This window comes from Diadema antillarum, unplaced genomic scaffold, assembly GCF_040938485.1.
Source record: "Diadema antillarum isolate AM-2024a unplaced genomic scaffold, OU_Dant_1.0 seq00000836_RagTag, whole genome shotgun sequence".
Taxonomy (NCBI): Eukaryota; Metazoa; Echinodermata; class Echinoidea; order Diadematoida; family Diadematidae; genus Diadema; species Diadema antillarum.
Window position 1 is genome coordinate 373,267 of NW_027271712.1, and position 21,752 is coordinate 395,018.

General features: G+C 38.1%; 1 protein-coding gene across 1 annotated transcript in view; it reads right to left on the minus strand.

Annotated features, from left to right (window-relative positions):
• LOC139740126 (glutamate receptor ionotropic, kainate 2-like) overlaps nt 1-21,752 on the minus strand; it is a 107,572-nt gene that overhangs the window by 44,103 nt on the left and 41,717 nt on the right. Inside the window, exon 2 of the mRNA XM_071650708.1 lies at nt 2,827-2,997. Coding sequence (XP_071506809.1) covers nt 2,827-2,997 — 171 coding nt within the window. The remainder of the gene's footprint in view (nt 1-2,826; nt 2,998-21,752) is intronic.

Consider the following 21,752-nt stretch of genomic DNA (forward strand, 5'->3'; position numbering starts at 1 on the left):
CTCAGAGTTCCTGGTCAGACTACCGGATGAACTGTTACTTGGATGCATCCTAGTAACGCAGACTATGGCGTGGTCAAGTGAACCAGAGACGTACGCCACGACAAAAAGACCAAAAAACCTTCTTTACCTCCGAGCAAAAGAAGCAGACTTTAAAGAGATGTAATAAATTGACTGAATAGTCACACCCTTGAGGGGTGGGGTATGATACTTAGAGGAGATAGCTAGTCAACAATACTGGTTAACACGAATTATTCTGGTTGAAGACTTGGTAGGGTTACATAAGGTCAGAGGTGTTTGTGTGTCCCCTTTATTGATAATTTAATGGACTGCATCTTAAGATGTGTTTTTAGGTACCGTATGTGATATATACGTTTATATTTATGTATACATTTATATCAATGTATATATATGTATATGTTAATATTCATGCATTGATGACCGTTATGAACCAGTAGTCGTTAAGTCCGGCGATTTTAGAAACACGTGTCACAACCGTGATAAAAACGAGCAAAACAACAGAGAGAAAAGAGAGACGAAAAACATGACAAGGTTGAAGACAGAGAAAGATAAGAGAGTCAAATAGGGCATCAAGTGTCAATTGGACCGTGATCAACATCCAAGCAGAAGTGATGGATGACATGGAGACCAAAATGAAAGAGAGAAAGAGAGAAAAAATACAGATCCGTGAAGTGAGTCGTTGCATCCAGCCTGAATGCATCAGTACGTTACATCTCCCCGTCCGCCCTACCCCCACCCCCCTCTCTCTCCCTCTCACTGTTTCTATTTGTTTTCCCTGTGTGTGAGTCCCTTCGTCAGCCAGAGAGAGGGAGAGAGATGCCCGGCGGAACCTCATCAATCAAACGTGCACTTACCTCTGAAGGAAAGGGGTAAGAGATCATATGAGGCTAACAAAGAATAGAATAATGTAAATAATAAAAAGCATATCATTGCCTGGTAGTCCTGTCAATATCTTTCAACATCTCTGAGGTGTTAAAATGGTACGGGAAAAGGGCAAAATGGGAGACTTTTGGTAAGTGAGGGACACAGGATTGGGGTGGGGTGGGGGTAGAAGAGGAGGGAAGAGAGCATACTAATCAAATCGCCTTTAATTCACTTATGATGTATCTACCTAACATATTTTTTTCTTTTTTCAGAAAACTAAAATTACTACTAAATCGAAAGTTACATCGATGTTAACCTTATACAAAGTCGGTTTGATTACACGTTGCAGAGTGCATTATATCATATCGTGATATATCGTTATTAGTTCATATATCCATGTAGACAGGAAAGGGTCAGAAAGATCCTACTGCATACTTGTACATCTTTCCGTACCTCTCAACCGTTTCGATTTTTTTTTCACACCCACCTCACGTCTGACAGTGTCGGAGGGTGAGTATGATATCCATATAACCGCGGTTGAAATAAGTACCTCATCAAAATTTCAACGCGGAATATTTTCCCTTTTTATTGTTTTTTTTTTCTCATTGAGAGGACGTTGACGCTGCCTGTAGCGAAGAGCGATAAGTCGCAATGTCATATCGAGACCGCAGAGATCGTTCCTTAGCCCATCTTCACGTATGGAAAAAAGCTATGGTTCTCTGTGCTGCCTTCCTATCAATTATGCACACCAAGCTTGTGTGACGTGACACAAAATATGAACCACTTCTCTTTTTGTTTTATTCAAGTTTGAGTGCAGCCCACAATAAACCAAATTCACAATGTATACATTTGAATTGAAATACAAAGGCATCCCGTTGGTGTATAAGAAAAAAAAATAGACATTAGGTGACTATTTTAGAATTCAATTTGTTTTTGATGTCCTCATTCGGTTCAGAAGTGGAACAGGTCTATGTCTATGATAGGTGATAAATGGCATTTTTCCAGAAATCCATTCATACTAAGTTTCCTGTTACAATTGATTGATTCATTCAGGTCTCACTTCTCTAAGCAATCTATCATTATCGTTTTCTCAGCTAACAATAGGGAGTTGAAAATATAGTGTGCTTCTCTAGGATTGTACACACACAGACTCAAAGATTATCTGTATTTGAAAAGTTTTATCGCAAAATGATCTTAATCCATTTTCGTGAAGTTGAGTTATTTAAGATTATAGCTGTTGATAAACAAAGAAAATGAAAAGAAAATTATAGGATATTTTAATCATAACGTTAAGAATACTCCTTGGTATGTTATGAGGTATCACTAGAAAAGTTTTATTTTGCTCTATCTGTTAATGGACTTACTTTAAAATGTTTAAAAATGGCGCTTAGACCATTTTGCGATGTAACCCTTCATTTCTTGCTTCAACAAGGTTTCTCCTTCATATCACTAAAATCGGAATGAAATGTGCTCAGATATATAACAAATCAGAAAGCTAAACTGGATGACTTGGAAACAGTAATTGAGTTACCAATTATGTTCTTTAAATGCTTCATTTAATTTTCTCAAGGTGTTTAAGGTAAATGGCGATAGCTACAAAGTACAAATGTATACTCTTTTATTTTGTCTGCGCATTTGGAATGAAATAGGATGGATAATGGCGAATTATCGTCAATTTTAAGTCTTGACTTGTCGGTCTGTTACATCCATACCATATGTGTGCATACATGATGCATTGTAATTAAGCACAGCTAATCCTCTGTCCTTTTATCGTGTATGTCAAATAATGGGAATGATTTATAGAGCTTAGTGCTATAGATAGGGTTTTACAGACTTTTGTTGTAAGCTAACGAAGCGAGGAGCAATGGCGGTCTAAAGTTAGAGAAGCTGGCAGCCTGGAAGGGGGAAGAAGGGAAAGCGATGAATACGCGTTAGGTTACTCACCTTTCTTAGTGGTCTCAAAGGTGTCATTCCCCCGGATGTTTTGTGTCTCAGGAGTCAGAAGAGTTTTATTCACCGAGGGATCGCCTCGAATTTCAGCGTTTGTCCTCTCAATAGCAAATCTGAAGGCCGCCTCTTCTTTACTTCTCGTACCGTCCATATTGAATATGCCACCTGCCGAAAAACAAAAATGAATAGTCAAGCATGAACATGAATCTTTTATATCGCTGGTTCTTCCTGTGCTAATCTGCGGGCAAAATGCAGAAGGTTAGGGCAAGATGATCAAATCGTTGGTATTTCATTACCAGATTACAGTTTGTTCTGTGGTGATTCATCTCAACGTGGCTGAACAAGAACACACATGGAATTTAACAACTGTCTTGAAATTCTATTTCATGTATGATATCTAGACAGGGAGACTTATCATACACGATCATTTCTTTCTACTTCTTTTTTTTTAACTTCCTTTCCCATCATTGGGCAGTGTTGGATGGCACTGAGTTTCAAAGCTACTTGCAGTATTCCTCGTTTTCTTTTTCTTGACTTCCTCTTTATCACACTGAAGTTTAACATGGACGAGCACTTTCTTTAAGGAGATTAGACTTTATTGTCATTTATACTTTTTTCACACATTTCACACATTTTTATGATGTATTTTTTTCTCCTTCGCTGCAGCGGCTTTCGTTGTCTACCCTTTCCCTGTATAATCTGGGCAGTATAGATTAATGTGTTTCTCTTAAAGTCTGATAATCTCTCTGTTGTCACTTAGGGTCACTTATTTAAGTTGAACTCTAGTGACAATTTTAGATGATTTAGGAGATTTTTGAATAAACGTGTTCCTCATTCAAGGACAGTGCGTACGACACTGTGTTGATACATGCGAAGCCATAGCAGCTGTAGTATTTTTCTAGTTTTGTAACTGTTCCACCTTTCCAAACCCTCAACTGATATCATCATTGATGTACTGCTTCCTCTCTTTAACATGATAATCATTTTAGGTGGATTACCCCATATATGAGCCTTAGATATTAAGGGCTCAGTTTTAAACCATTGGTCAATATCTCTCGGTTCGAGATAGCTTCTCCGGTTGGTATCAGTTTAAAAAGCACACTTCTTAAATTTCCAGTAAGATAGACAGTATGTCTACTGAGTAACAAAGGATAGTATGTCCATTGCGTCTTTGTAATTCACTCTAGCGACTGAAACCTTCTCACTTTTTTGAATCATGCAGGAAGAGCTAAAATAGGTCATCCTATGAAGACAATTACAAAAAGATCAGCCAGAAAGAAAGTAAAGCATACAAGGGAACTGGAAAATATTTTTGTGTGGTTTGAGGATATTTGCGCGTTTGTGCGCTTGCCTATGGGGAACCTATGTTAGAATTGTTATTCAGTATTCGACTCTAAAATACCAAACATGCTGGTTTCCCCTCTCAAGTAAACAAGTATTTTTATACAAAGATCTGCCAGTAATGTTTTTTTTAAAGCGTTCCAACGAAATTACAGAAATAAAAACATTGTCAAATTGTTTGGGGTGTGATTATGTGTTCTTCTAAAAACAGCTCAGCCCCTTGAGATAAAAACATTTACTTACGTAGACATGGTAAGCTGATTATGGTGCTTTAAATGTGAAATGGTAAGAGGCATTAGTCAATCAATTCTAACACCTAAATTTAGTATATCATTTGATTCAGTGAAATAAACTATCACGAGGAGGAAAGGAAAAGGAGATAAAACCATGAGAGGCTAAGAGACACTTATCGAAGCTGAAGGCTGGTTGTCCGACGGGATGCTACAGTCAGTGGCGTCACTGAGTGTTTGTGACACACCACGAGGGATCAACCCAAGCCTGAATTTCCTACCCTTCAAACATATATCAACAGAGGGAACAAGTGGTTTACGGCAAGTGACAGTCTGAATGAACACCAAACAATAGTACTGGAAAATTAACTTAAAAAAAGAGAACAGATTCTGAAAAACATCTTAAGTACATCCTCATTTTCTTTGTTTTGTTTTGCTTATCGCTTGGAGCCCTTAATACTCTCAATGCTTGTCTGATTTTGTATACTCGAAGAGAAAAATAACGTAATCACGTGATTCATAAAAGAGTTAACTGCAGCCACTGACTGTAAGATTTCATGATCATCTCAACACGTGTTATAAGCCCAAACAAAGTGGATCGTTCTAGAGCAAAGTAGGTTGATGGTGAAGTCACCTGACAAGGCTGACGTGGCCAAGTAATGGAGGATTCAGTTTTACCAGAACCAAGACACAGACCAATTGATGATTATGGCTTAAACGAACTCGTACAGGTGAGATGCGAGGTTTTCGATTGTGGTGAGTACCACACCATATGGACAATTAATTTGTTGAACAACTTTCCATCATCATTAATGCCTAGTTCCCCCTCTCTAGTTTTCTTGCTCCCTCATACGAACCAGCACTCACACACACGCACACAAACACTTTTTGTCTCTCTCTCTCTCCTTTATGTCCATCTTTCGAAGACCTTGACATGTCTGTTTATTCCCATACCCATCACACTATCTCCGTTTGTTGTTCTTTCTTTCCTATCTCTTGGCAGGCCTCCATTCCCCTGCCTGTCCCCATCATTAGCTCTATTCCAATCATGCATATAAGATATTAATGGATGTCTGTCGATTTGTCATTTCTTGAGACTCTATGCTGCAATTCTTGTCTCTCTTCTCTTCTTTCTACCTCAACTTGTTCACCATTAACTATTTCAAGAGCTTGCACAGAGTCTCTTTATCATTGAAGCTTGTAGAATTACTTTTGCACTGCTGGGAATTTTCACTGCAAAATAAAAGAGCAAAGACAATCGTAGATCATTGGAATTTCTCGTGCGCTTGTTGGCATGTGTGGTGTTATTTTGTATGATATCAAAATGCCTAAGAAAAATAAGTATTGTGTGAAGTTTTTATGTATCGAAAGTTTGCAAGAAAAATTTTTTGTGCAACCCCTGTTAGCATGGATGTTTACCTGAACGCTGGTAATATTCTTTTGTTTGTTTGTTTGTTTGTTTGTTTGTTTGTTTGTTTGTTTGTTTGTTTAAACAGGAAAAACACAGCCTCTCATCGGAAGTAAACATAGTTTATGGAATTCTCTCTACTCCTATTGTTTTATGTGACTCTTCAAGCCAGAATGTAAAAAGTCGTTGCGAATTTGGTGTGGTTTTTGTCAAATTTACATCGAACAGAATTTCTTTTCTTATATAGTACTAATTATACACTGTTTTTCAATTCTTTACACTGAGTCAAGTAAACCTGGGAATAACCACTCAAAACTTATCCTTTCCAAATACACGTGTAACCGGTATGGGCACAACGTGACTACGATTTGAGTACCAGTAACCACTTTCAAAAGCGTTCGGCGTGATATTTAACCCCTGTGCCGTTGTATAGGTACTCCTAATGGGTTGTAAACTAGACTGTGCTGTATTTTAGTGAAGCATGCTTACTAAACCACACTCCATGAACGTATTGGATTCCCCCTTTTCACCACCCAGTAAGTGTGGTATGAAATGGAGAACAGTGGCGTGTGAAGGGTCTAATGCCACGTTCAGACAGGGAGAATTAGATCAAAAAGACAGACATGGGTATACACCACACCAGAAGGCGTTTAGTGCATAGAAAATGGATTATACTAAAAGTAATTAATGATAATGGCTTTTGGTAAAGGATCCCAGACTCAGCGAGACAGATAAGGGATTGCTTTGCACTGCTCAGAGTGGTCGAACTGACACATATACTTTGTTTTGTTACTATGGCAGGATTCGTATAGAGTGCATAACATGAATATCAACCGTCCTTTGAAATAATTCGAATGAGTAATTTAAGTAATTCGAATCCATTGCTTGTAAAAAAATACATTGGAAAATAATTGTCCGTCTATTCCCACTGAATGAGACCAAGGAAAAACGAAGAACACTTTACGACTTCTTAAATCTATACAGTGCTTTGACTCATCTCTCTTCACATAGATATCCCAAGCAAGCTGTATTACATACTATCTTAAATGTGACGAAATCGAAGTCGAAGTTTGCTTTAGCGTAGCTATTGATACATGCCAAAAGAGTACTACAGACACAATTTCTGAGCAGATACACATTTCTTGTCAACAAAGTTGCACAAACGCAAAACATTCATTAAAATACTTTTTTGTTTGTTTTTCCTACTTGTTTGAGCCTGAAGTTGTGGTATGATGATTCAGAACCCTATGAGAGCAGTTTTACATTTACAAGAAAGTCAAGGCACCGATACTGTTTTATTGGGAAGTTTGTTTCTGATATGAACGCCCCAGACCAGATGGCTACATGTTGACAGTGCACTTCACACGTGGGTTTATCTCCAATCTGTAGGCGGTGGAGAGCGCCATGTTATTACTCCAGTAATTTATGCTGCGAGACTCGCCGTGGCCGTGTGTGCCTAGGCTTCTTGTAGTCTCGTAATTTTACCCGAGAGAATAACCATGATCCCTCCCAGGTAAACTCGAACCATTCTCTATTTGAAGGTCACTATGCTTGCTCGTGGCAATGAATGCCCGCAAACACAGGACAAACAAGAAAGTTGTCAACCCTTGGGATGAGGGGCGACCGAAGCTAGCAGAAAGGCGTCACTCTATTTGACCGAACCAATTGTGAGGGGCAGTCTTGGCACACGCCGGGTTACGGCAGAGTGATCAACGAATGAAGACTAGCATCTTTTATCCCATATAGCTTTCTTTCATGGTACATGAGATAAAAACTAAGAAGTAAACTTTCACTAGTTTCCTGATTATGAGTATCCCCACAAATGTTTATATAGAGTATTGAAAGTATGTTTAATAACAAGAATCATCTCTCTTCTCGTTGTACATCGAAGAGTAAAGAGTACATTAGGAATGGCTCATATACCAGTCGATATTCACCCACGCAATGCTATAAAGTCAAACTCATACCAACATGATCACATCAAACCAAGAACACGTCAAACGCGAAGTCACTTTTGTCATGAATATGTAGGCATTATAATGACTCAGGGCAATCATCCATTTATCAAACTCATAGTGCGTTTGCCAGTGAAATGTAGTTCGTGTGTTAATTGACGCAGTATAACAGCAATAGTTATGGCAGATGTGTAATGGCTTAATGAGAATCTACAACTTCTTTCTTGTTTTTCTTTTGTTCTGTTGTTTTTGACAGCATATTTACCAGGCCGAGCTTTGTTTCAGTATACCTTGCAGGCACATTACCAAACTCGGAAGTAGACGAAATATTAATCCTTTGGTATAAACACTTTATTCATGTAAAGTATATTGAGATACGTGTATATTGATTTTATCTACTACCTCACATATACACTATCATGTGTTTTAAAGAAGTTTAAATCAGTTTGTAAAATAAACCACATTTTCTGAGGAAACGCCTTTTATGATGAGTAAAGGTTAGTTCTTCTAAGTGAAGTGTGTATGACGTGTAATCACTCTGACAAAAGTTGTAGCTCATTGCAGTGTAATTAAAATGAGTTCATATCTTATGAAGATAAGGAAAATTAACATTCATGTTTGACAATCTTCACAAAGCAAGCGATCATAAAGAGATCTATTTTAGTATTTTACGATGCATTTCTGGAGGTTAGATGCATAACATGTCCTATGAGTATTACCTTTCTCGTCGAATGAAGAACACATCTTATACATACATATATATATATATATATATATATATATATATATATATATAAACGATGCCGGTTAAATAGTTCGCTAAGAATGTACATTTAGACACGTCGCGTCAGCTATTGAATTTATTTAAGATTAAACTGTTTTTCCATTATGTTAGAAATAGGAATAAGATGATATTCGTTGTGATATTCATACTTTCATTCTACAAACAATTTTGTCAAAAGGATATAAGTAATACGTTAAGAGGCTTTGGTGTTTCTGAAGTGAAGGTCATGAAAAAAAGTCAAAGGGCGCAAAGGTCTAACTCAAATGAAAATAACTTGCCTCTTAAATTATGCTACGGACCCTTTACATCGATTTTTCAACACCTCGAATACACATTATGGTTTGCGAGTGAACATAAGACAAACCCTGGAGGCGTTTTATTTGTATGCTTATCCGGCAATTATGCATGGCTTAAATATTGTCCATCATTATCCTTGAAGAAGATCAAATGAGAAGGAAGAAAGGCCAAGAAAGCCCCCGGGATGCCTCTATTTTATCTCGCTATGAGTGTCCATCAAGGGGACCACTCCACTCGCTAATGTAGAAATGGCAAATAGCGGCTTCACTGCCATGGCCCTCGTGGGACCCCTACAGAAGCTTTATTTGATTAGAAAAATGTTCGCCCTGTCATCATACAATCAAGGCCTGCTGCTGGCGAGGAGCGTAGCGGCTTGTTCGGGGTAGACATCTAGACAGCTGTCCGTGAAGACTTGTGGAGGCGACACTCAGTGTAGGGAAGATGTGTTATCAGATAAGAAAAGAAATAACAATTTAAATAAAGGAATATGAAGAGCGAGAAAAGAAGAGTAAAAGGGGAAACGAGCAGAAAGAGGCATTCTTGAGGGAAGTCAAATCACTTTCAAGGAAATCAGGACTTTTGATGTGATGACAACTCAAATGATGGGAGAGTGCATGTCCGCACGGACTGAAAAAGCAGAATGTCAGAAATGAAATAATTTTGAAAAGAAAAACTTTGATAGTAAAAAATGAGTCAGATATTATATATACAAGGAAGTTAAGAAGAGATTACTGCATGAAGTCAAATCATGCCCAAAACATTATACAAAAAAAAAAATAGTTACTAAGGAGTTAGCTTTGAGCGGAGTTTAGGTAATTTGTATAATCTAAGAAAAAAAAAAAACATTGTTTCCGATTGAGACAGGCAAACAACTTGAAACACTAGAAAGTAAACAAAGAAATCATGAGACAATGACAAATGATTGAGATGTTCATTTGAAGGGAATGAAGAATGTGACACTCACTGACAGCCGATAACGATAATGGATATTGCAATAATTGTGGCGAGAAAGAGTTTTGAACTATCAGCACTTTGCATTGACCTTTGAGCTGTATGTTTCACTGGATGCTTCCTTCCTTTGAAGCAAATAAAGTCGTCATTATAATTAGACGACTGATCGATATGACATGCTGATTATGGAAGGAATGACGAACACGATCTACACACTAGTACTCTCGTAACAACGCCGTGGAGTAGCTTAGAGAATAGTAGAAATGTTACTACCCACAAATTAGCACTTCGAACATTATTAATTACAGCAAACTAGGAAGACGAAACTGTTATCTGCAATGTCACTGAGTAATAAAAAGTCAAAATATCTAACCAACGTGGTCTGTTTGCCAAAGGAAAGAGCTCGATATTGAATAGCCTTGGGGAGAAATGAAGAAAGAATGTTTATGGACGCACAAGGAGAGTGATTCGTGTATAAATCATTGAGAGTCGAGTATAGTTACTCTAGGGAGTATTTTATGAATCTATTCGGGGCTGATATCATCTACTGCTGCCTCTTGTAATATTCAGTGAGCCTTGAACACCAGACGTAGAAGATAGGCGATTCATGATGGTGACCATCACTTCCGGTTCTGCTGATTACCAGCAGACGCCCACATCGCAAACACCCACGATCATTAACCTCCTCACCCCAAAAAAGACGTATCTCAATCTTCATTACTGTCTATCGGTATATGTTGCCTGGCATCCATGAATGATGGATAAGAAACAAAAGTGCTCCCATTAGCTTTCTACGACCAGTATTCTACTCGTCTACTATCACTGTTATAAATCTAGAAAAGAAACGGTAAATATATGTAGCTTTAGATGAGTCATAAGATTCTGTGAGGCGTACTTACTATTTTCATGGTTCAATATCCTTACCGGTTTAATAAATTGAAATCGGCATAAACCTGATGAACGGATTATCAATGCAGATTAAACTAGGATCCAAATTTGAGAGACTATCGTGACATTCATCCCACTGGCACTAAATACAATTCAGTGATACATAAAAGCAAGGCCAAGGAAGTCCTCTCACCTCCCTGGCAAAACGCTGTTTTGACCTTAGCTTTATGACGTCATAGATCTGAAAATTTAAAGCACTGTCAGTCACGGCTATTAAATATGATGCCAAGATCTTGATATTTTCCCCCCTTTTTTTTGCCAATATGGTATGGAAACTATAGTACAGAGGAAGCGATGCAGTGAAAACAACCTGAAGTGAATTACTAAATTCAAATTATCTGTTCAAATCGGTTGATGTCTTTCCGCGATCGTCCCGCATGGAGCTGATGTGGAGGCTGTAAAAAAAAAAACCCTATGTATTTTATTATCAGGATTTACTATCGAAGTGTGCTGAGAGATAACTTTAAAGGTACTGTTTACCATTGGGAGCAGTGATTTCAAAAATGTTCAAAGTTATCACATTCAATGCATAAGTGTAGGTCAGTTGTATCACCAAACATCCTACCATATTATGAAGAATACAATCCAAATCAGGAGATATCACCATTATTTTTCCTCAATAAACCATGAATGTTGACGGTTTGTTCTAATTTTATTATAACTGTCGTTCACATTTTTGTATATTTAGTAGTACCTAACATTGATTATACTGAATAACATTTTTGCATTTGGTTGGTTCTATCCCTGACTCACATTATCATGATCATACAACAATTTTGAAGCACTAAAGCTGGGATTTTGTTTCTACTGCAAAATTATGGTAAATAATGCCTTTAAGTACATGACTACGATTAGAGTAGTAAATACAGTAAGTCTTTATTGGAGCTAGCCCAGTAGAGTCACGTGATGTGGTTGGGCGAAGAGTCCTGAGGGCGACTCATGCGATGCTGGCCTGTGTAAATAGGAGAAAATCGCTTGAACACCTGTTGTAGCTCTGGATGGAGTCTTTCCTGCTTCCTCGGATAAATAGGGTCAGGACAGTGGGCCTTTTGAAGCCTGTACTCCGTCTTCTTCAGAGCTCTTTGATGTGGCGGCGAGCAGCCGACATGTCAAAGCCAAGCTCAGGGCAGGACGGGAGAAAACAGATGCCTCGTCACCGTCGACCTCGGCAAGGGAGGAGACGAACATCACCTACTGCCTAACTACTTATCGCCTCTCAACAGAAAAGTGAAGAAGCTAACAAGTGCTGGTTTCGTTTTCATATAACAGTGGCGTACACTGAAGGTGTTGGCAGTTATTCATGCGACGATAGAATGATGTGTGGTCATGCAGCGTAGTGGGAAACGTGTGAACTTCACTTAGTTCAGCTGACACGATGGACCTTATCAACGTACGCCCAGTAATCACGAATATCTAGACGTACAGGCAATTTTGAATACCTCGAAGTTATATTCGTTAGATAAAGGCCAATTTAACTACAGTACCTATATGTAAGAATGTTGAACTTGACCATGGTTAATTACCATGCCATGCTGATGATAGTAATTTCCTTTTACGCGATACGTGGGCAATGATTCGTAATCGACACTCCTTATTTTTTGACGGAGTGATTTAGAGGCTCACATCTTATTGCTTATCCGTTGTATTTGTTTCCTTTCTTTAATGATTTTAGAATTTCAGCCACGAATTCTTAGCATCACATGTGAAAAAAAAGGAAATCGTGCTTTATGTATTTGGTTATGCTTTATGATTTGTTTATGTTAATATTTTAGATCTACTTTTGATTATCTATCCTTGGTATTAAAATTTAAATTTCAACACATTCGCTTCTATGGGCAAACTCAACTAGAACCCAAAGACATAAATCATGTTTGAGTCTCGTTCATTTCCATCGAATCACCGTATGTTGTTGAAAGAAAAAATACTGCAACACCCGTGTTAATCACGTTCAAATCGTCCCCTTAAGAATGACCATAAGCTGGCTCAGATATCAACGGAAGCTCGTCAGACATGTAGACTCCCTTGCCCATGCTCCAAGTAGAATAGCTGTTGCCATATCTGTGGGTTATTATGAAAGCCTTCTATAGTTAGGAGCAAAACATTTATTTCCGTTTGGTACTATATTCCATGGAGGTAAGAGTCAGGACCGATTCAAATCCAGTAAGTATCAAACGGGCGGCCCGTTCATGCTTGAGACCGATAACAATATCAGACTGGGTAGCTGACCAGCAGAGTTTTCCGAAGGAAACAAAGCAAGCATACCCTAAATTATTGTACATTTACGGTCAGGAGCAACAATTCACGGAAGCTTTGTTGTTGTTTTTGTTAGCTAAAGCATCCTGTTTCAATGTAATTAACTGAATTTGATTTCATTGCGTGTGTGGCAATTCCTTAATCGAAATGTACACCCGAGCCTGCAACAGATCAGTGTCATTATGAGGAAAGTATTGACACATGGATAGGTATTGTACTAAAACACATCTAAAATATTTGCCGTTTTCCCCTAAAATCAAGAGAATACAAAAGAGTCCCATAGCTTGGAGACTTCAGCTCATAATAGGGCCGGGCTATGACGTCATGACATGCTATGTAAAACTTATTTGTTATCTCTACATTTAACTGAGCAAATAAGCACCGTACACCTGAGCAACGTGTAGAGGGTTAACAGAAAATTAAGACGTATGAGGAAGGATTAGCTAGACCTTTTAACTCCATCGAAAGGATTACAGAAACGAAAGTGACTGATATGATACTCGTTTCGAGCTGTATTCACCTTACCAACCGCTTACGATGGGCGCAGTTTCTCTTGCGAGTTGAAATATGTACTGTTTATTTGGCTTACGTTCTGGATGCGACGGAGAACATAATCTGTGGTCTTAATCCTGAGGTACTTGACTACTCCGGTAAAGATTAAAAAGGTAAGACAGCTTTAAAAAAAAAGAACAACTCAAGGAGGAAAGATTTTTAACACAAACCACATCCCCAAGGAGATTACTTTATTTTGGTGGGGGGGGGGGGATTTGTATAAAAAAAGAAAAATGGAAATCCGTGAGTGTGGTAGATAAGGAATAGACGAAACTGACTTTGCCTAATGAAATGAACTGGAGTAATATTGATTTCTTGCAAACAATCTAATGAAGGGTAGAAGTCTATGGAAGATATCTCACTCATCATCTCTCTCGTTCTAAAATATTACTAGCGATGCTGCTATAACAAGCACACAAAGAAGAGATCCAGGATTAGTGATGTGAGTGGAAGATGAGAGATCTTGGTCTAGACAAGATGATCATGACAGACTTTGGGAGGTGTGCAAGTTAAAAATGAAAGGAATAAGAAGAAAATGAACAGGAGATGCTGAAGAGTCACTGCTGTACTCCATGTTGGCTAAACTATTACTCTCTGTCTATTGATAGTAAAGAGTAATGCCTTACCAAGTATATGTACGGACAGTGATGTTCAAGTGTATATGTCTCTGTGATAAAATTCGTTCTACTGCATCACTAGACCTGACAGGAATACGTCAATGTTTCTGGGCATTACTTCTTTTCTTATTACTTTTTGTTCCTGTGTGGAAGCTTGCTCCTTGACGTCATTGCCTTAAGTGTCACTGAGGTGGAAATACGCTGGACATATGAAGTGCTCATTTCAGCGGTGACAAACCTGCCACGAAGTGTACATCTCGCCTTGGTAAGTGGGAGATCACTAGCCTACCTTCATGAGATACGGCTCATTATTCGCTTTAATCAGTTATTATTGAACTATATATCTTCTCAAAGAGTACAATGTCCTGAGATCCGAAAAGACATGCACGATAAATAGATTTACATAGAGAAAGAGAGATAGGCATTTAGTAATGATTATAGTCATTGCCCTAATCGTGGCATTGACAAAATCTTTGGCAATGCAACGGATCAGGTTGTTCCAATTTACAACTAGAACTTCACAAGTATAGCATAATTGTAAACCAGTGAAGTCATTTTTGTTCATTGCGACATATACAGCAAATACTAAGAGGATATCAAACGAAGAAAAAATGGTAGAGATTTCAGAAAAATGGGAACAGAGATTAAAAACAAATCATAAAAAAGACATCACATGTCTTACAGTCACCAATAACATTTTCTCCATATTTCATTGTGTCTATTTAATAGAAAGACCCACTTCTGCTGTGTTGTCCTCTTAATGACGGCAAATGGTATATAACAGAAAGCAGTGAGTTGATATCAACACTTTACTTAGCTTCCATAGTGTAGTTGCTTAAAATATTATTATTTGGTGAAAAGATGCTAAACTCTAGTCATAGCAGGTAATTAGGTTCCTTCTGGATGAAAGTCCCAGCTTTTTTATGATGTGAATATTGCTTAACAATGCCTGAAATCGTACTTCAATATAGAACAAATAAAACAGAGCGACGACATCGAAACAGAATTTGTTGAATAACATGATTCTTGAATAAAGACAAAATGGATACATCTTTTGCCTGATGAGCATTATTAAGGTGAGACTCCGTGAGGATGATTTAAAATGACTCGTTTGGGATGGCACATTGACAATCAGTCTTAATTTTTTTGACTGGTTAGGTCACAAGACGTGAACGAACATTCAATAAACAATGACTGATTTTCTTTCCTTATCGAAAGGCCACAAAGAAGCCTATGGTGTGATAGACATTATCTCTTATCTTGTGTTTTTATTTTTGTCACTGATATGTTGATTATGAATCCCTATTCCTCTCCATAGTAAGTAACCGCCAATCGAATGGCATACTCTGACGACCAGTTGTTAAAAATCACTCTCGCTTCGTTCAAGGATATTGATTCATTGTAGCTCTGATCAGGGCCCTGTTTCATAAAAGATGTTAGGATAGTAACTCTCGCTGGAATGGCAACTTCCCGTGGCAACAGCTAATCAGGAATCTGGATTCTTGTCGTTACCATGACAATTGCTATTCCAGCATGACTTGCCATCATAAAACTTTTTATGAAATGGGGCTCGGCAGAGAAAAAATGAATCAATATGTTTTCTTTCTTTTTCGTTAGATAGCAGCGAAATGCATATAATCCATGAGGATTAGCAAAACAGGTGTTGTTTGTCGTTATAGTCGGATTTTGATCGATGGCATCATATCAATGTTACACATGGAGAAGCATCATAGAAATAAAAACAAACACACGTGTTGCAAAACAATAAGAAACATTATCTTTTGAAGTTTACTGCAGATCTTCCCTTTCAAAATGGCAAAATGAATCATTGGATCGGATGTAACCCGTGTACAAGTCCTCCGCGCACCAGATGGCTTAAGATTACACTGAAACCAAAACCAGAGCAGACGGCTCAGATCCACCCTCACTGGATAACCAGGGAGAGAACAACTCCATTGAACATAATGTAAAATTCATGAAACACGACAATCATGTGGTAAAAAAAACCCACAAACAAACAAACATCGACTTCACCTGGTCATATTTTTCTTTATGTAAGCTCTGCCGGTCTACCGCAGAGAAGTGATGAGAAGAATTAACCCTTACGGGAATATTACTCCCTGCAAAAGCATTGTAATCAGATCGGCAGATCGTAGAACACAGCGGCAATAAATGAAGAGAAACAAAAACGTATGACAGTCTCGTTGCATTTAATGATTGAAATAAAAACATCCGGGTACCTTGAGTGAAGGGTCACGTGTCTGTCATGTGACTTTGGCGGAATATTTGCTTTTTCACCTTCCTGCTGCCAGTGAGTGCGCGACGTTAGACTCAGTTACTAACGAGATTAACTGTTTCTGATCCACTTCGACTCATAAAGTTGTGTCAGTATGTCAGTAGTTAGCTGAATGGTATGGCTTGTTCACACACACTGGTTTCTCAACTGATTTGCTTCTTCCAGCTATAGATTGAATGTTACTATATCAATATTGAGACGGTAAAGGACATTATAATTCTACTTACATTATAGTCCTTCAAAAGATTTTTTTTTTTACTATGTAGCGTTTTCTTTTTCTGTTTTTATGTTTTTCGGTCCTATAATGATACCCGCCGGTCCACAAGAATCTACGTGAATTTAGCATACCAGGGGCTTATGCATCCTTTATCGTTACATGTATAAGGAATGACTACTATTTATAACGTAGTGTAGTTTATATATACAGCCACATCTGGGTCATACGTCAACCGGTAGAAAAGCCTTGAACAGCACACACAGTGCAGCTAAATGAAGTTTTAGGTCTTGATTTTTTTTTTATTTGCTACGGGAAGACATCAAATATTGTAGATTCTTATCATTTTAGGCAGGAGGAAACTCTTGTTGATATTGTTTTCCTATCATCGATGGGGAAAGCAGGTCGAAGTCAAGATTAAAAAATAACCAGCATTCCTTGAGCTCTTAAAAGTTATGAAAGGAAAAAAAAAGATTAACTGAAAAGAACTCTGTGAAAAACGATCGAAAGACACACTAGGGGCAAGATCGATAAAATCAAAATGAAAATCATGACATCGCATTCCTCAGACTCGAAATGGCCGGGGGCCATTCTCCCAAGACGAACCTTTTACATTTTCTTTCTTTCATTTCGTCATAGCTGGGAAATATTTCGGCTATACCCTAATGCCAAAGCATGCCTGTCTGCAAACATTGCCGAGATTAAATGTTTTCCTGCCCGCTAGGCGCTTCAGGCATCTCCAAGCTTGACGTGTAATCTGTTTGGGTTGAGTTTCTAGTCTGTCACCTTGTTTACCTCTAATTACGAGAAAGAGCGGATGAAGCCTTGGTGAGAGACTAAGACTCCACCAGACTTTCATCGTCAACCAACAAGGGTGCAAAGATGTGCTCAGGTGCCAGAGTGAATTGAAAGAGAACAAATTTGAAAGCTAACTTGGCTGGCTCGACTAAAGCAATAACAGAAAGATATTACTTTTTGTCTTTTGAAAAATGTATTGTTGCAGCTTGATTTTCATTAAAAGAAAAATGTTTTGGTACGTAGGAGCATCTTACCTACTGATTCTCTGTTTAATACCTTTCTTTCACTGTTGCGAAACTAGGTTTATCATGACATCATGACTTAGTACCGTTTCACTTTTTCCAAATTGTTTCTATGAATATTATTCAAAGTCATGATCTTCCTGCTATACTAACGATGAGTTGTGGTGCGCATGTGACCAATTTGTGTGCATTCTTGCTTACGAGCTTTTATACCAGAGTAAGCCTACACCAGTCAAGTGCGTCGGAACCTATGTGGAATAGGTTTAGCAACAAAGAGCAGGGTCTCTGTTATCATTGAGAAACCTAAACTTGAATCGTTGGTAGTCTTTACGCCTATCATATTGGAATCAACGACCCGTTTGATGAGTCCGAGTTGTTTGGTAAACAAATCCTCAGTTCGACCGCTACGCATGATTTCAAGCCGCCTGACACTTCACCAAGTTTCCTATTCTCCTGGAGCCACCAAAGAAAGGGGGAAAGAGATTATCACCCAGACAGCGTCGAGGCTTTAGACGAATGTTTCGCCATCTTAGTCCGGTGCCAAGGCATGCATATAAACGAGAAATCGCGAGTCATTTAATCATCTGCATGATGACGTTTAGGAAATGACCTGCTTTCAGTGCTTTAGGGGGGAAAGGGGTGGGGGGGGGGGGTTGATGACGAGAGACTATACGCCACCAACTCCCCGGTCTTGCAGTTGTCATCCAGTTTCCTTAGACCAACTATCTTCTGTTCTGAGCATAGACGTAAGTTTCGTCATCGTTACTATTCTGCTACATTTCTCAAGCATAGAGCTGGAAGATAAACATTATACAAAATCATTTTGGATCATTTCAAAGCATGAAGCGACTATCGGGTCCAGTATCCCAAGATAAGACAATTAATTTTCAGTTAGTTTCTTTTCTTTCCTAATCTGCTCCGTCTATGCGGAATGCTCCCTCACCATGCTCACAACCCGAGATTCACTACTGAGCAGCCGCATCCGCCTTGTGATTCAACTCCGCGCATGCGTGGTAAAGACGTATGCTGAGTGTTCTGCCTATCTGCGAACATGTCTCTCATAAAAGTGGCCATGTGTGAGTTGAGTACTTGTGGAATGACAAATAATTTCCTTTTATTTCACAGATAGAAATTAAAAATGGTTTCGATTAAACTTGGCAGACAGAAAAGACAAAATTTGATGGTGACCCCTTTTCCGGTCTTACGTCTCCACGATACGTCTTACTAATCTCACGAGAAAAAAATCGTGGTATTTGAAATGTTGCTTGAGGGGTGTCAGAAATCATGGGCCATTACAGTGATTAGGAGCGGGGAGAAAACGAGAGTCGGATGTGTGTAAGGGAGGAGAAGTCATTAGTCTTGTCGCGATTCGAGAAATAACAGCGAATTTATACAGAGAAAGAGAGGGAACCGAGAGAGGAAAAGGGAAATATATAGAGGAGTACTTTCGGATTGGATGCTGTTGTATAATGTAACTATTGAATAACATATGTCTCAAGCATCATTGATGCTATTTCCTCTTGAAAGGAGCAACCGTGTTTTTAATGTCCCATAAAACTTTCTACTTGAGAAGAATGTAATAATTGTTTATTGAAATTGTTGAGACGAGATCACGCAAGAAATTCTTCTGTTGCGTCATCTTCCATCGAGAGCATAAGAAATCGTCACTGCCTGCGGACAAGCACAATCACAACACCACCCATTCACAATCGCCTTTCAGCGTGATAATCTGAATGAATGAGTTTAACTATAAAGACACTCCTATAACCATATTCAGTTCTGTTCAACATTCGATTTTCAAAATTTCTACACTCTAGGTAAATACGTTGATGTTGTAAAAAGCTCCTGTAAACTGTAAGGAAGTGTCTTGTGTTGACTGTCATCGAGTTTGGGTATGTTTGAACACGTCATCTTTGTCAACTGAAGATAAAATCACATGCCATGATATTTGCGGTTGTAAAAAGTCTGAAACTCATCAAAGTGCCAAGTAAAGGGTACATTCACTATAGATTATCTGCATATATATATATGGAATAGAGAAAGTATAGATTATCTGCATATATATATAGAATAGAGAAAGAATAGATTTCAGCCCTGAAAGGGCTGAATCAATTACGTATAGACACAACAATTTAGATGAGGTAAGTGTACCAAATACAAGACAGAACTCTTCAACAGCTAGACAGCCAAGCAAATATTCCAGTGAATGTTCTCATCTTCTACTTCATTAAAGATGATGAGAATAATGATAGTATTACTTCCTAATTCTCAACATCTTTTGCTGTTTCACGGAAAATAGAGGAAAGAAAGTGTTACAATTGAAAATAAAGAAAATAAATCTTTTTCACACACTGACTTGTCTGAAGCTATCAGCAATCTTGTGTAGGTTACAGGTTTATGTATTTCACAGAATCTGAAAATTGATTTTTTTTTTTAAAAGAAAGATTGAAGTATTGACAGAAAAGAAAATCTTCAAAGGAGAGATATGGTAGAATGCACAGATATCATCCTTATCGGAATTTTTATCATTTGTCTAGAAAATACGGAATAACAACCTACCACTTCGTCTCAGTAATCCTGTTTGGAACTCAGAACTTCTAATAATGCTAAATTAAAAAAAAAAATCATGAAAACATAACACAGACAGACATACACACATACATACACACGCACGCACACATGAACCGACACATCATGAAAACATAACACAGACAGACATACACACACACACACACACACACACACACGCACACATGTACCGACACACTGGCGACAGGGGCTGTACACGCTGATAGTCCCAGGGAGATCTAACCAATAGCTGCTGCCATGAAATCACAAATGCCCACCACCGCGTTGACATCTGCCTATATTGATGGAGAAGCAGAGCAGGTGGAGCCTAGCACATTGCCGACGGGTGAATACTGATAGTCAGGAAAGCGAGCAGAAAGAGGATTGATATGGAAACGTATTACCGAACAAACATAACAAACATCGTGAGAGTGGTGTCCCTATCTTCATAGATCATTGTGTCATCTATCTATCTATCTATCTATCTATCTATCTATCTATCTGTCTATCTATCTATCTTTCTGTCCATCTAAGAATCTATCAATACAATATATGTATAAGGTATATAATGTGTGTGTGCGTCTGTGTATGTGTGAGTATAATGTACGTTTATGAAATATCTTTTTTTCAATTCCAATTTATTTTCGTATTTCTCGATGGAAAATACATGGTTTATAACAAAATATAATACAGAATGTCCAGCTTGGATATATACATGAAGAAATAGGAATACAAAAGTAATACATAACGGTCGATGTGTCATTTTCAATCAAAGTAAAGGATGCGAAGAGAAATACGATGGAACCTACTAAAAAGCAAAGCTTGTTGAGTGTAGGTCCCAACAAAAGCCTAGTAAGGGGAACAGGATGAGGAGCACGGGTACAATTAAGACCAAAAGTAAGGATAAACAAAAGAGAATGACTATTACTCGGGGCTCAGAAGATTCTTCTCACATGCATTTATGTGTGTGATAAAATGAGAACAAAATATGATAGTGTATTGACATAATTGGTTTCTGTGTTCCGATATCTTATGATTACAGAAAGAGAATTGTCCAGTGTAATACGCCTTTTCATTAACAGATCAAAGGGGACAGTCTCTTGCCAAATATACCATCTAAATCAAACTCCTTAATCATAATAGATTATTGCATTGTTCGAATGGATATGCGTATTGTAAACAATAATGCGAAAGAGAAAGAGAAAGTTTGTGCATTATCTTATCTTCTCATTTACTTGTAAGTTTTTGTCAATTACTTGTAAGTAACTGACACGAGAACTAGTCAATCGAAAAAAAAATGCAGAAATGAACACATGCTAAAACTGAGCACGGTGGGGATCCTCTATCCCTATCATCGCATGATATACATTTAACGGTAATTGGGCTTGAAAGATATTCTCTTTTCTTTGTATTATTCAATAGAATTTCACACCCTGTTCTTCTACCATCAATCTACCTCTTCATAC